The following is a 12,963-nucleotide window of genomic DNA, read 5'->3' as shown; positions in this document are numbered from 1 at the left end:
CCCCCCCCTCCTCCTATCGAATTTAATTCCTTGCACGAAGAAAATAAAACACGAGAGATTGTTGTCGATGCTAGCTCGGATTGAAAAAGATCTCTTGCACTTGTGAAGGAGAGGAAGGAAGCAAGAAAGATTTGAAAACCCGTCCGGTAGTTAGACGATTGCGAAGGAAGGCTCATCTAGAGTATATCAACGAAAAGGAAGAAACAAACTAAAAAATGAATGAATGAAGAAATGTGCATCTCGCGTTCGCGTATCCGCGTACAACAAATATTAGTACTCGTAGACGTACATGCGCTTTAGAAGCGCCACGTATATAACGTCTTTTTCCCTCTTCTTTTTTTCTTTTTATTACTTCTTATATGTACATACGTTATTGGTCCGACGAGTGCTTTTTTTTTGTTCGAAGAGAGGACCTATCCTTCCCTCCCTTCTTACAAAAATACACGTGTTACTTTTTGATATACATGCCACGAATACTAGAACTCGAAGATACGTCCGCGAAAAATAAAAGGTCGGTGTTGTCGATGAGATCGTTATCTAACGATTCGGAAGTGCTCGCGATTAGACCAGTGCTGGGCAACCCTAAAAATATACATACAGCCTATACGTATATATGCGATATATACTGTCTGAAATAGCACGTATACTAAGTATTGAATAACACAGCTAAAATCTCACTACAGTAACCTCTTAGTACGCCGATGTACTGGCTACGATCGTTCCTGAATTAAATTTACGGCTCGAAACTCTAAGACATCGGGAATTGCTGTCATTAGCACGAGTGTGAACCCTTCCCTTCGCGCGAAATTAACTTCTCCCAGACGAGAAAATTCCTCTTAAAAGCAGCCGTCTCTCGTTTTGTGCAATTCCATCCTCGACGTTTTATCAGAAACGTATAAACGAACTCTAAAGTTTCCTCGATTAAAAAGAATTTTAGTCTGCACGTTATCTCTACGCAGCTACTTTTAAGTAGCGCACGAAATAAAACGTCCTCGAGAATTTGCAATAAATTATGTGCAGCATAAAAACAACGAAGCCGACTGGCAATTCGCCATACTATCGAATTTCGACGCGTGTAACGAAACTAAAGTATATCGTTGAAGTAAGTAGCCCGACAACGAGCATCTATTTCAAACAGTACACTAATCGTTAAAAAAAAAGAGAAAGAAAATTCACAAAACGTAAAACCGCGCTCGCGCGCATTCGTTCAATTCTTTTTAAATACTCAACCATACATACACACAAACACGCACGCACGCACGCACATACACACACAATTATCGTCGCCAAACGATAACCTACGGTATCTAAACGTGTGCCTTTGCCCAACACTGTGAAAGAGTACGCTTAAAACGAAGAAAAATAAGAAAGAAACAAAAAAACATGAGAGATCGAAAAGAACAATTAACCGATCGACCGGAACTGCAAATTTCTTTTAGGTATTCCTAAAGCTACCTATTTTTACTTAAACATTCATAATAAGCTAAAAAATATACATATCACTATAATTAGGAGCTGCGCGGTCATATGCATGGAGGCTTTAATCACAGCTTTGTAGTACAATTAATATCTCGTGTAGAGCTGCCCAATGACTAGCCGGCAAAAAGATCAATTGCTTTCTCCCATTGCACCACGTTTCCCGATTGGTGGTGAACCAAAAATTGCACATTCGCGCGAGTTCACCCTCTCTCTCTGCGCGCACGATCAATCTAATTGATCGCCTATTTAACTTTAATCAACGCGTTAATCATCATTCGGTTAATTCATCATGTTAATTAATGAAACGACGGACAAAGTTAATCAACTGTCCGGTCAATTAATTCAGCTAATCGTCAACAAGAACGTGCGTTTACGCGGCTCTTCTTAAAAGACTCTATCGCATTACTGCCTCCTTTCGGTGCGTTTACACACACCTTCGTAATGCAAATAGAAATTAGAAAGGGGAAAGAGAGTAGAAAGAGAGTGGAAGAAGGAATGAAGGAGAAAGCGAGAGAGAGAAAGAACAAAACGAAGAAAAGAAAAAGAAAGGGAAGAGAAGAGACGAAAGAGAAAGAGAGTAAACGTTTCACAGTCCGTAACAATAAAAATCAGTCTTACCCAGGTGACTTCGTATCCCTTTTAAATCGAAAGCCTCAGGCATATACGCGCAGGATCATTTTGATCATTTCACGACGCGAAAATGAAAAATCGCCGATACAGTAAGAGAGTAAGAAAGAAAGAAAGAAAGAAAGAGAGAAAGAGAAGGAGAAAAGAGAACCACAATAAAGGGGTTCGAGGCACGCTTAGTGCAAATATATATAGTTATCTTTTCTGTTCAATTTGTGTGTACCTTCGTAGCTCTATAACGCGATCTCGCATACTTAACGTATAATTAATGTGGGTGAGTTGCGTTCAGCACGTGGTTCAGCAACTACCTTAGAATCAATTATTTAAAAGCGCATGATCGCGTATGAGATGTACACTTTTCAGAAGCTAATTCGCAGCTTTACGCGCGGTTGTCATGGTTCCCCCGCGCTTGCAACAAAGCTTGTGGCATTAATTAACAGGAGGTAATAATAAAACTAACAACTAATAGTGCTCGAGGCGGGCACCGAGGCCGCCCGCCTGGATCTCGGCGAGTTGAACTTTCCATTTTACAAGCACAAACGGAGAAACAGATTCGCAAATCACGTCGCGATCCTTTTGTCACGAAGATTCATCACAGAGATCTGTTCTTGACACTTGGAAACATCGAAATGTAAACTCACCGATCGCTAGACCGGTTTCGATCCCCGACTCGAAGAGTCAACAGCCTATTGCGCCTTTTACGTGGTATAACTTTTACGTAGGACGTGCGTCCTCCTACTTCCGCTTTTATATTACACATCTCCGTACGCCATACGTATATGTATATACAATATATATATCTGTGTAGAGTACACCTCGATATGTGGAAAGTAAGTACAACTATGGAACTGATTCTCGAAGCTGCGTGTGAACTATCCTCCGTAAGGAGTGACTCCTATCACGAGCACGGGCAGCTCGTCGCGACGAGCTGCACGTCCGTGTTGCGAGAGGATAAAACGCTCTACGATTTCAAGAAAAAACTGGAGGAAATAGAGAATTCTCGTAGCATTCTCAAGCTAAAGAGAAACCATGACGGCTATATGACGGACCGTAGTCGTATGCGCCGCACGTGGTGTGCCAAAATAAACGCGCGCTCTCGCGTGTGTGTCCTTGTGTATGTGCGTGTGTATGTTTCATGTACGTGTGTTTGTTCGCGTGTGTTTTAGCAATAACGATGGTAATAATTTTTTTAGTATTAATAGTAGTACATAATAGCGGTAGTAATAGTAGTGGTGATAGTAGTAGAGTATAGTAATAATAGTGATAGTAATATATAGTTTGGGGAAATGTCGGTGGTGGTGGTGGTGATAGACGTGGTGAGTACTTAGTTAGAGTAGTAGTAGTGATAGTAGTAGCATCAGCGCGGTATATAGTGTTATTGTTGTTTTGTAGTAAAATTAATAGTAGGGTGTCTACCAAACACACACCTTCGGTAGAGACCAGTGTCGGTAAAATTTCTGACGTTCGCTCCGTGACATTGCTTTTTCTTCTCTCCATTGTTTTGATATCCATCAAAATAGTAAACCAATAGTTTAAACGTTGTAGATAATAATTACTATCTATATCACAGATTCAAGTGACTAAACTCCTTTAAAAATATAATATAAATATGTGTACGTGTTGCAATGTGATTCGCACAATATATATACACACATATATATATATGTATATGTATGCTCGCAGAGACGTGATTAAAACCAGACGAAACACAAGAGTGTGCTGAAACTGCTAAAGACTCCGTGAAAACGTCACGCTTCGGTTTCGACTAGCATCGCGCCAGCGATATACGATTAGCGATCGATCACTCGGGACGTCACGTCTATATCCTCGCGCCGGCACAATCTTGTCGACGATGATGATGATTAAAAAGCCGCGCCTCAGGCAGGTGCTATTTAATCTCGTGATTAAAAGATATTTCGTGAGTATATAAAATCCATTAGATGGACACAAGGTGTGTTGGTGAGCGTATTGCCGCGAGCAACAAATCGATCAACGATTGATCAGCTGCACATCATCGTACCCTTCCCGTGGACCAAAACCGAAAGCATATCCCTAAATCGTGTGACGTATGGAGCATCCATTGTTACGATCCGGAAGTGGACACTCCGGTAGGCACTTTGATCGAACACCGCGATTAAATAGCACCGGTTATACCCGTCTCGCTTTCGGTTGTTGAGAAGTGATCTTAGGACGATGCTAGGTGAAAACTCGCGTTCGTTCAATTGTTACGCTGCATGTACTCCGAGTATGAGATCGTGGGGCTCGTATTCGAGTACTGAGCGTAGAGATAGAGCGCGGGGTGAAGCCCTGGCGGAGGGATACCGCGATGCAGCTGATGCGAATGATGCTGCGACTCCGATGGGTCTAGAGACGGGGACGACAAGTGCGGATAGAGTTGGGAGTTGGGGCTGTCCAAGGAGGAGCCCGTCGTTTGGTAGACACTCTGCGGTGTGGTGTGCTCGTGAGACATAGGTGAGTTAAGTGTATACGGCGATGGCGCCGAGGTGGGACATACTACTTGCTGCGGTGACTGGTGCGACGGCAGGGACTGGGAGGCACTGCTGCCGTCTAAACACTAGTTGGTGGTCTGCGGGTGCAGCAGCGGCAGAGGAAGCTGCAGATTGTTCTGCTTGGCTAAACTGGCGATCTCCGCGGCGATGCCGCCCTTGGCTGTCGCGAGGCCGTCCAACGACGATGGTCCCTCGCTGTAGCGCAGATCACAGACCGGACTCTCGAAGCCGGTACCCGGCGTGCCGCCGCCGCCGCCGCCACCACTACCGCCGCCGCCGCCACCGCCGCCACCACCGTTTCCGCCGCCGCCGCCGCCGCCTGTGCTCTGCGGCGTCGACGGATTGTGATTCGTGTTACCCTGGTTCATGTCGCGGTGCACGCGATTCTGATGCCGTATGAGATAACTGTCGCGTACGAACGTACGTCCGCAGATATTGCACTCGTAAGTGGTGCTGGCGGTGTGTGTGCGGATGTGAATCGCAAACTGGCTCTTGGACGTGAACGTAAGGGAACATCGCTCGCAGACCAACGGCTTCTCAGCCACGTGGCTCCAGCGGTGCGCGGTGACATAGCTCTTGACGGCAAAGCGCTTCTGGCAAATGTCGCAGGCGTACGGCCGCTCCCCCGTGTGTACTCGCTTGTGAGTATTGAGACTGCTCTTCTGAGTAAACCTCTTCAAGCACAGCTCACATTGAAAGGGTCGCTCGCCCGTGTGCGTCCTCATGTGCACTTCCAGATAAGGTTTGCGGCAAAAGCTCGCCTCGCATACTGTACAATGGTAGGGCTTGTTCCCCGAGTGGAGCTTCATGTGCACATAATAGGAAGAAGCTGAGGATAGTACCTTGCCGCAGACCTTGCATGGCTGAGGTTTGGACCGCGAGCCCTCTTTTACAGTTTGCTGTCCCGTAGACTGACGACTAGGTGGCTCCTGCTGCTGCATACCCTGACTCTGCTGCTGCTGCTGCTGCTGCTGCTGCTGCTGCTGCTGCTGACTCTGTTGTGTCTGTTGTTGATTCTGCTGCTGCTGAACCTGCTGCTGCTGACCTTGCTGCTGTTGGCTCAGCTGCAACGTCTGCTGCTGTTGGGGCTGCAGATGACTCTCCTGCTGGGAGAGCTCCTCCCTGTCGTCGGACAGATTCACCATGGAGTTGGATCCGTCCGAACGACTGGAGGCAACAGAGTAGAACCCCATAGGCTCACTCTTGATCTGTTGCTCGAACATGGATGTCATTATGTCGGTCTGCTGTGCTTGAGCCAGCTGCTGAGACTGCTCGTCCTGCTGCTGAACTGCTTGCTGATGGGGGAGCAGAGTCAGGTTGCGCTTGACAAACTGCTCATATCCTGCGTACCAATCCACCTGTGCGCGAGAAGAACGCTAGAGAATGACAGCACGGACACAGCAGCGCTACACGTCCACGGCAGCGTTACCGGGACGGGCCGTGGCGCGCGCGTACGCAATGCACGCGTACGACGATGTCAGGTTAGACCGCGGTCGTTTTTGACATTTATCTTTGACAAGTGACAGAAGGTAGTCGGACGATCAGCTGATTGCATAACTTTTACGCGCAAAGCCTTCGTGCACGGCGCGACGCTGTCGCCGAAGGGACCGTGTCTGCGAACGGTGGCGAGCGACACGAGCCGCTCTATTTTTAAAAAGGCGCAGTGGAGAAAAAGCGCGGAATATCTCGACGCGACGGAAAGCGCGATTTCTCACGAGCCGCGACCAAACGCGCCGCGAGTGGGGGCTGTGTCTCCGTCGCGCGCTCGACAATCGAAAGATCAAAACCTCGTCGTTCTTCCCGATACGAACCTTTGCTTAATGTAGTAATCCGGGTCTAGGGTCGAAAAACGTCGCGCCTCATCAGAGCGCGCGCCTCCCCCGGTCGTCGTGCGGCTTCACGGGCAATCGCGAAACATTTGTATGGCCAAATTGTTTTTCTCCGACACAAAATATAAGATGGCTGCTACTATATTTCGCGACGAGCCACCTATATGCGCGCACACGCACACACTCGTGCACCGCACCGCACCAACGTCAAGTGATGTGCGAGCGAGCCTCCTAATTGGTCGCGCTCCTTAGGCCGGACGCGTCAGCCGCGTCAAGACGTGTTACGCGCGTCATTCGCAGCTGATTGGACGCGATCTGATTGTGAAATTCGCACAGTATGACGTAAAGTCTGACCATCAGTCATAAATCTTTTCACTCGATCTCAAGTTTCTATCGACCGTCTTGCACGCTTTTGTGCTAAAAGCGTCATTCTGTCTTTATCGTATATCGAAGAAAGATAGAATGATGTTTTCAGTACGAAAGTATACTCATGTAATATTTTATATAAAATTATAAAAAATGAATAATTTTGCAAAGTACGATGATTCAATATTCAATAGTAAAGGTTGCTTTCCAACAAGAAACACAACTCGATACAAACATCATTCTATCTTTGTTCCACATTTAATGAATAACAAAGATAGGATGATACTTGTGTCGACTTGTTGGAAAGCAACCAGTTTGTTTGCTAAGATTTTTAGCTAGCGACAGAGAAGCATGAGAGCCATGGACGTAAAGCTGAGTTCCCACTGAGCGCGTCACGCGTCGCGTCGTCTGCCTGCGTCACGAGTTAACCAATCAAATCCTCTAATTGGAATGACGCGACGCACGACGCACTTGTTATAATGGAACGATTTGATTGGTTAACTCGTGACGCGCTCAGTGGGAACTCAGCCTTATGGCTCCTGCACACAGGACGCGGTAATGCTTGCCGCGCGGCGGAAGTTCGCACGACAACCAATCAATATGCTGCTTTCCGTAATAACCTACTAGCTCTTACGGAAAAACAACATATTGATTGGCTGTCGCGCGGACTTCCGTCGCGTGGCAAGCATTACTGCGTCCTGTGTGCAGGAGCCATTACGTTTCATCTTAGGGTGCGTTTCCACTTAGCGCGTCACGCGTCGCGTTGTCTGAGATAAGCCAATCAAATCGTCCCATTTTATTCGGCGTAAAGTTACGCAATAAAATGGAACGATTTGATTGGCTTAACTCTGACGACGCGACGCGTAACGCTCCCTAAGTAGGAACGCACCCTTACGGTTACTGTTACGAAAAGTATGTGTGGCCAGCTTTACAAATGCGCTCACTGTGCATAGTGCGTTCAGCGAACATTGGCTGTGTTCAGAAAACATAGCTGATCAGTGAGTAGTCAGTGATTATTGGTCCTTACTGTTAGATCCCTAATGGCTTCTGCACACAGGACGCGGTAATACCTGCCGCACAGCGGAAGTCCGCGCGACAGCCAATCAATATGTTGTTTTTCCGTAAGAGCTAGTAGGTTATTACGAAAAACAGCATATTGATTGGTTGTCGTGCGAACTCCCGCCGCGCGGCAAGCATTACCGCGTCCTATGTGCAGGAGCCATAACTTTAGACCAATTACATTTAGTCTGTTCTTTTCAACTGCACTGCTGAACTGGTGTAATAAGTTAAAGCGAGACAAGTATATGTTTTCTCACTCTAACTTATTGCACTAGTTCAGCAGTGCAGCTGAAAAGAACAGACCACTTGACTAATTACTCAAACGTTTTGCTCAACAGTTGTGTCTTGTGAACGCACCCAATGACAACACAATTAGTGGTCTGCTCTTTTCGGCTGCACTGGATGCACTGCTGAACTAGTGCAATAAGTTAAAGTAAGATAAGTATATTTCCGGTTTGGACCCAACATGGCGAATTTAGTATCTACAGGCGACGGTGTCCGATCCATAGACTTCTATACAGGGTGTCTGACTCGTACCGTACCAGAGCTAATATATAGCTAGAATAGATCGGGGTGAGTAATGAAATCGGTATCTTTTTTTAAACAATCACGTGATATTTTAAGATATTAACAACGAAAAATTTCTATCGAGTGGCAGTCCACTGGCCAATCAGCACACGCTGCGGTGAAACGAACGTTGTACGCGCTGTAGCATCGGCATGACAGATTAGCCAGCCCAGCCATTATTAATTTCTTATAAGGATTAGATATCAACATATATTTTTTTTATTTTTATAATAAGTTCTCTTCTTGTTATTGTTTTCACCTTGTTATTGTGGGAGTTTTATTTATTTTGATTTTAGTTACACGTCACAATGTATTTAACACACATTTATTAGATGTTTATTACTTCACATACACGATATGCAAACATATGTCCGACGACACGTTTATGTCAAAACGTCAAACACGTATATAAGCCACACACTTACGTCAAGAAGGTCGGCTAACCAACATATATTATTACTTATTCAGTGTTACTAATCCACAGAAATTTAATTTGAGTTACCTAGGGGTTTTCACTGGTACCAACGCTATCCCCTCCCTTTTTATGAATTTTGTCGAGTAACCAGAAAAATGCCAGGGCAGCGATCATGTAACTTTTCCCCTAGGGCGGAAACGTGAAAAGTTTCACGTGAATTCGTGATCACTAAACTCGGTGAAGCGTAGAAACATGAAACTTTTCACGTAAACTTGTTAGCCATGAAATATGCTGGCAGAAAAGTGAAAATCTAGTGACATAATGAATACGGAATATATTATGCTATTGCTGTGATGAGATATAGGAAATAACAATCCTAAAGTTATAACGATGTTTTTAAGGTTATATGTTCTACAACCGATGGATACAGCTGATTTGGCTGATATTGAAATCATATAGAGATCATGTTTAGTGATTTGTGCTTTTCACACATAGAGTTATTTGATTGAGTGAACAATGAAAAAGTTCACGTGAAATCAATAGAATGAAAAGTAAAAAGTGAAAAATTTCGCTCGAAGTTAAGTGATCGCTGCCCAGGTTGCTGTGTTGAGGGATGCAAAAACCGTGCAACCGCGTCGTGAAATGGCGGACGATTGCGGTACTTTACATATCTAGTGACTTTAGCGCCTAGCTATGGCCGTTGAAATCAGGCCGGTAGCCGCCCTCAAGCTTCTCTCTGCTAGCGATATTTTGTTCTTAGAGAACTAATGGAGAATTTATACTGCATCGACATTCGACATACGGCGATACGATATGATTGTAAATATTGCCTTTTCTAATAAGCCAAGGTTTACCTTTTACTGGAAATCTTTCTAGGACTCGATTCTTGACAGCATACGAATGAGATATACATGCGAAAATGTTCACGTTACGTATACTGTAGATTTTCTCATACATATCTCATTCGCACACCGTCAAGAATCGAGCCTCTAAAGATAACAATTTAACCCTACTCAATCAAGACATCTCAAATAATTTAATAAGACTGGCTAATAGTAAATTCGACTGGAATAGTAATTTCGGATCATATCAAAAGAAAAGGACGACGACACGATATCCAATTCTATTGGTTGTCAGGCACAGTATGAATTCTGCATAATAACGAATACACAACGGTGAATAATTTTAAATTACATGTATATCGACCAATCATATGTCGATGATAAGGAATTTCTCATTGGTCGAACGTCGTGACCACTTTGAGTGCGTTCGAGAACAGTGAGTCATTTGAAAAGCACCATATTCACAGAGTGTTCAAGGAGAAAAAAAAATTTGTATTGCTCACAACAGCGACATACACGATACAGTTTGCACCAGGCAATATTAAGACGGTAAATATATATTATATATATAATTATAATTAATTTACTCCCACATAAAATAAATACTATTCAACATTATATAAAATTGTAAAATAAGAAACAATATTGTGTTACCTCATTTGACATAACTATGCATGTCGGAACGAAAGAATTTTATATATCTCAAGATAAATCTCCCGTGCGATACAGATACGCGTATATTCTATTAGATATAGTAAATTTGATGTTGTGGGATGTTTTTAATACGTTCATACGACATATTCAGTTCGGTGATTATAAGGCAATGTGGGACGTCATTGTCTCGACTAATCGTCGTGAAAAAGTTTAAGGGGAGTATTATTGTATATATTGCTGAGGTATGTTAATATATTTTAGTTTGGAAAAATGGCTGTTTCGTCGGAGGATGTCATAAACACAGATCTCAATGATCCTGTAACAAAGGCAGTGGTTGATAATATAATGGGCAATTTGCCTACTAAGAAGCCACTTGTACGTTGTGAAGACTGTGACCTTTCCTTCACAAGCCAAACAGTATTAGATACACATTTACAAGGTGCACGTCATGCCAAACAGGTTAGCCATGAGAACAGATACATATGATACATCTTGTACACAAGATATATATTTAATATCTTTTCATACAGTTAAGATCAAAGAATATAATGGCATCACTTGAAGAGACAAAAATCGGATTTACAAAAGATGAAGAAACAAATGGGTTAAAATGCAATGTATGTAATGTGTGCCTGAATTCTATCCAGCAGTTACAAACACATCTCAATGGTAATGAATATTAAACTTATATATAATTCATATGCAGTGCAACAAATTAAATTCAAAAATTGATATTGAATTTTTACATTTACAGGAAGCCGCCATAAAAAGAAATTAATGAGAGGTAATAATAAATCTTATATGGTAAGAAAAGCACTGCCGTACAGTGTTAGAAATAGTCGCTTAACATATCTGGAAAAGATAGAGAAACACGCTACTGTACTGATTTATAGTTTAATATTGTTCACATTTGCATGCTTGACTCTAATTGTCACTTTCGCTTTTCAACTCTTTGTATGAACTACATATAACTGTGTAAAAATTAACTGCTTGCCACTTGCACAGCTTACATTATTGTATAATTTCAGTGCTAGTAAGTGCTTATGATTGCAATTCATCGCTATCGTGCGTTATCATGTTATTTATTTAGTATTTAATGTTCATTTAAATAAGTATATATATTTATTATTCAATTGCTTACTAACATATTATTGTGAAAAGCAATTAAAATAGACTTGTTCGCTTATATGTTACTTACGCGCCTATACTGAATAAGTTATGTACGTAGTTGACAACAACTCTCAACTATGTTCCATGTACAGGTATTATATATATATATATACACATACATTATATTGTTTGTCAGTATCATATTATACATATATACCTTTGTATTATTTTGTAATAATTATACTTTTTGATTGCTTTTTTATACAATATGCGAAATATTTTATGACGGAAAATAAACCAGAGTAACATACTTTAAGCTATTAAAGCACATACTAGTGTTGCATTTTTTTTTTTAATTTTCACTTCAATTCCTCGAATCGTTCAAAGAAGTAAATGAACACGACACATGTATCATAAATGATTAGATACATATATTGTTTTCTTTAAATTCGCTTTTACGTACTTATTAATAATCGATCTTTTTATGGCATGAATGTAGTGTTCAAGCTGATTTATTATCACATATTTCCGCTTCTGCGGTTGTGATATATAGATAGTGTTGATCGTACATTGATGCTTAGGTGGATGGGATGGCAAAGGGGTTGTCACCCAAGGCGCTTCATTGGCATCGTCAACCAGTAATGAACAACCGCCTATGAAAGGTCCTATGAAAGGGGTTTCACTTAGCTGCGATATATGTATCAAATTCTTCAATTCCCCGATTCAATACAATATGGTATTATACATATATGATTGCACATACAATATGGCACAATAATGTACATTATCGCACACGCATGAACACATATCTGATCTATCCTATTATAGTACATATCCCAGCTAGATTTTTACTAAGATACATACATATATTGTTTTTATGAATTTTCAAGATACATTGCTTCAAATAATTTACAACACACCAGAGTGCACCATATAATATATCATATACTAAACATTTAATATTGCTACTTATTTGCAGCATATGAATTCGGAAAAACATGCTGAAAAGCTGAGGAAGGTTAAGAATCCGAACAAGAAAAGATTTACTCCATATTGGAAAAAAACGAAACCGTATACAACCGCTAAAGGTGAAGTACAATCCTTGTCGAACAACTTTGTGTCGGGCGGTTTTACTTACCAACCGTAGGGAATTTATTAAATAACTCTTGAAATTTTTGCTTTTAACTGACAAATTATGTTCGAATTTCTACCAATTAATGCGTGTGATCATAGTTATACATTTATTATGCGATCGTAAATATTATTTGAATTTTTAAGATACATTGTCTTAAACAGCACTTCTACGAAAATGCGTTGTTTTGTGTATGTTAATCAATCGTGTTATTGTTATTAGTATTAGCCAATTTTGAATATATAAAAGTTGCACGGAATTCATCGTTGCAACTGCAGCAAATGTAACTTGAAAATTATAGTTTTCTCATACATGATTTATATATATATATATATATATATATATATATATATATATATATATATATATATAT

The 12,963-nt window shown here is 41.7% G+C and overlaps 2 protein-coding genes across 2 annotated transcripts; one reads left to right on the top strand and one right to left on the bottom strand.

The window, feature by feature from the left end:
• Window positions 1-8: 8 nt before the first annotated feature.
• LOC116843124 (zinc finger protein 39-like) lies at window positions 9-6,628 on the bottom strand. The gene is made up of 2 exons (XM_032813221.1): window positions 6,428-6,628; window positions 9-5,974 (listed from the first exon to the last, which is right to left on the bottom strand). The coding sequence occupies exon 2, from the start codon at window positions 5,846-5,848 to the stop codon at window positions 4,682-4,684; it is 1,167 nt and encodes a 388-aa protein (XP_032669112.1). The 5' UTR covers window positions 5,849-5,974; window positions 6,428-6,628; the 3' UTR covers window positions 9-4,681.
• Window positions 6,629-8,359: 1,731 nt separating this feature from the next.
• On the top strand, window positions 8,360-12,643 carry LOC116843177 (zinc finger protein 385A-like). Its single transcript, XM_032813361.1, has 6 exons — window positions 8,360-10,243; window positions 10,610-10,807; window positions 10,879-11,017; window positions 11,103-11,132; window positions 12,040-12,194; window positions 12,438-12,643. Exons 2-6 carry the CDS (start codon window positions 10,619-10,621, stop codon window positions 12,603-12,605), a joined length of 681 nt encoding a protein of 226 aa, XP_032669252.1. The 5' UTR covers window positions 8,360-10,243; window positions 10,610-10,618; the 3' UTR covers window positions 12,606-12,643.
• The last annotated feature ends 320 nt before the right edge of the window (window positions 12,644-12,963 follow it).

Source organism: Odontomachus brunneus, unplaced genomic scaffold (assembly GCF_010583005.1).
Source record: "Odontomachus brunneus isolate Ranch 3 - 2012 unplaced genomic scaffold, Obru_v1 Obru_scaffold_030, whole genome shotgun sequence".
Taxonomy (NCBI): domain Eukaryota; kingdom Metazoa; phylum Arthropoda; class Insecta; order Hymenoptera; family Formicidae; genus Odontomachus; species Odontomachus brunneus.
Note: the sequence above shows the minus strand (reverse complement) of the source record. Positions and strands in the feature narration are given on the sequence as shown.

Bases quoted from the DNA above. Each gene is read 5' to 3' on its own strand.
- LOC116843124 (XM_032813221.1), bottom strand. From the start codon at position 5,848: ATGACATCCATGTTCGAGCAACAGATCAAGAGTGAGCCTATGGGGTTC.
- LOC116843177 (XM_032813361.1), top strand. From the start codon at position 10,619: ATGGCTGTTTCGTCGGAGGATGTCATAAACACAGATCTCAATGATCCT. The intron at 11,018-11,102 runs GTAATGAATATT...TTACATTTACAG, and splicing joins GTTACAAACACATCTCAATG to GAAGCCGCCATAAAAAGAAA. The intron at 12,195-12,437 runs GTATTATACATA...ACTTATTTGCAG, and splicing joins CCCCGATTCAATACAATATG to CATATGAATTCGGAAAAACA.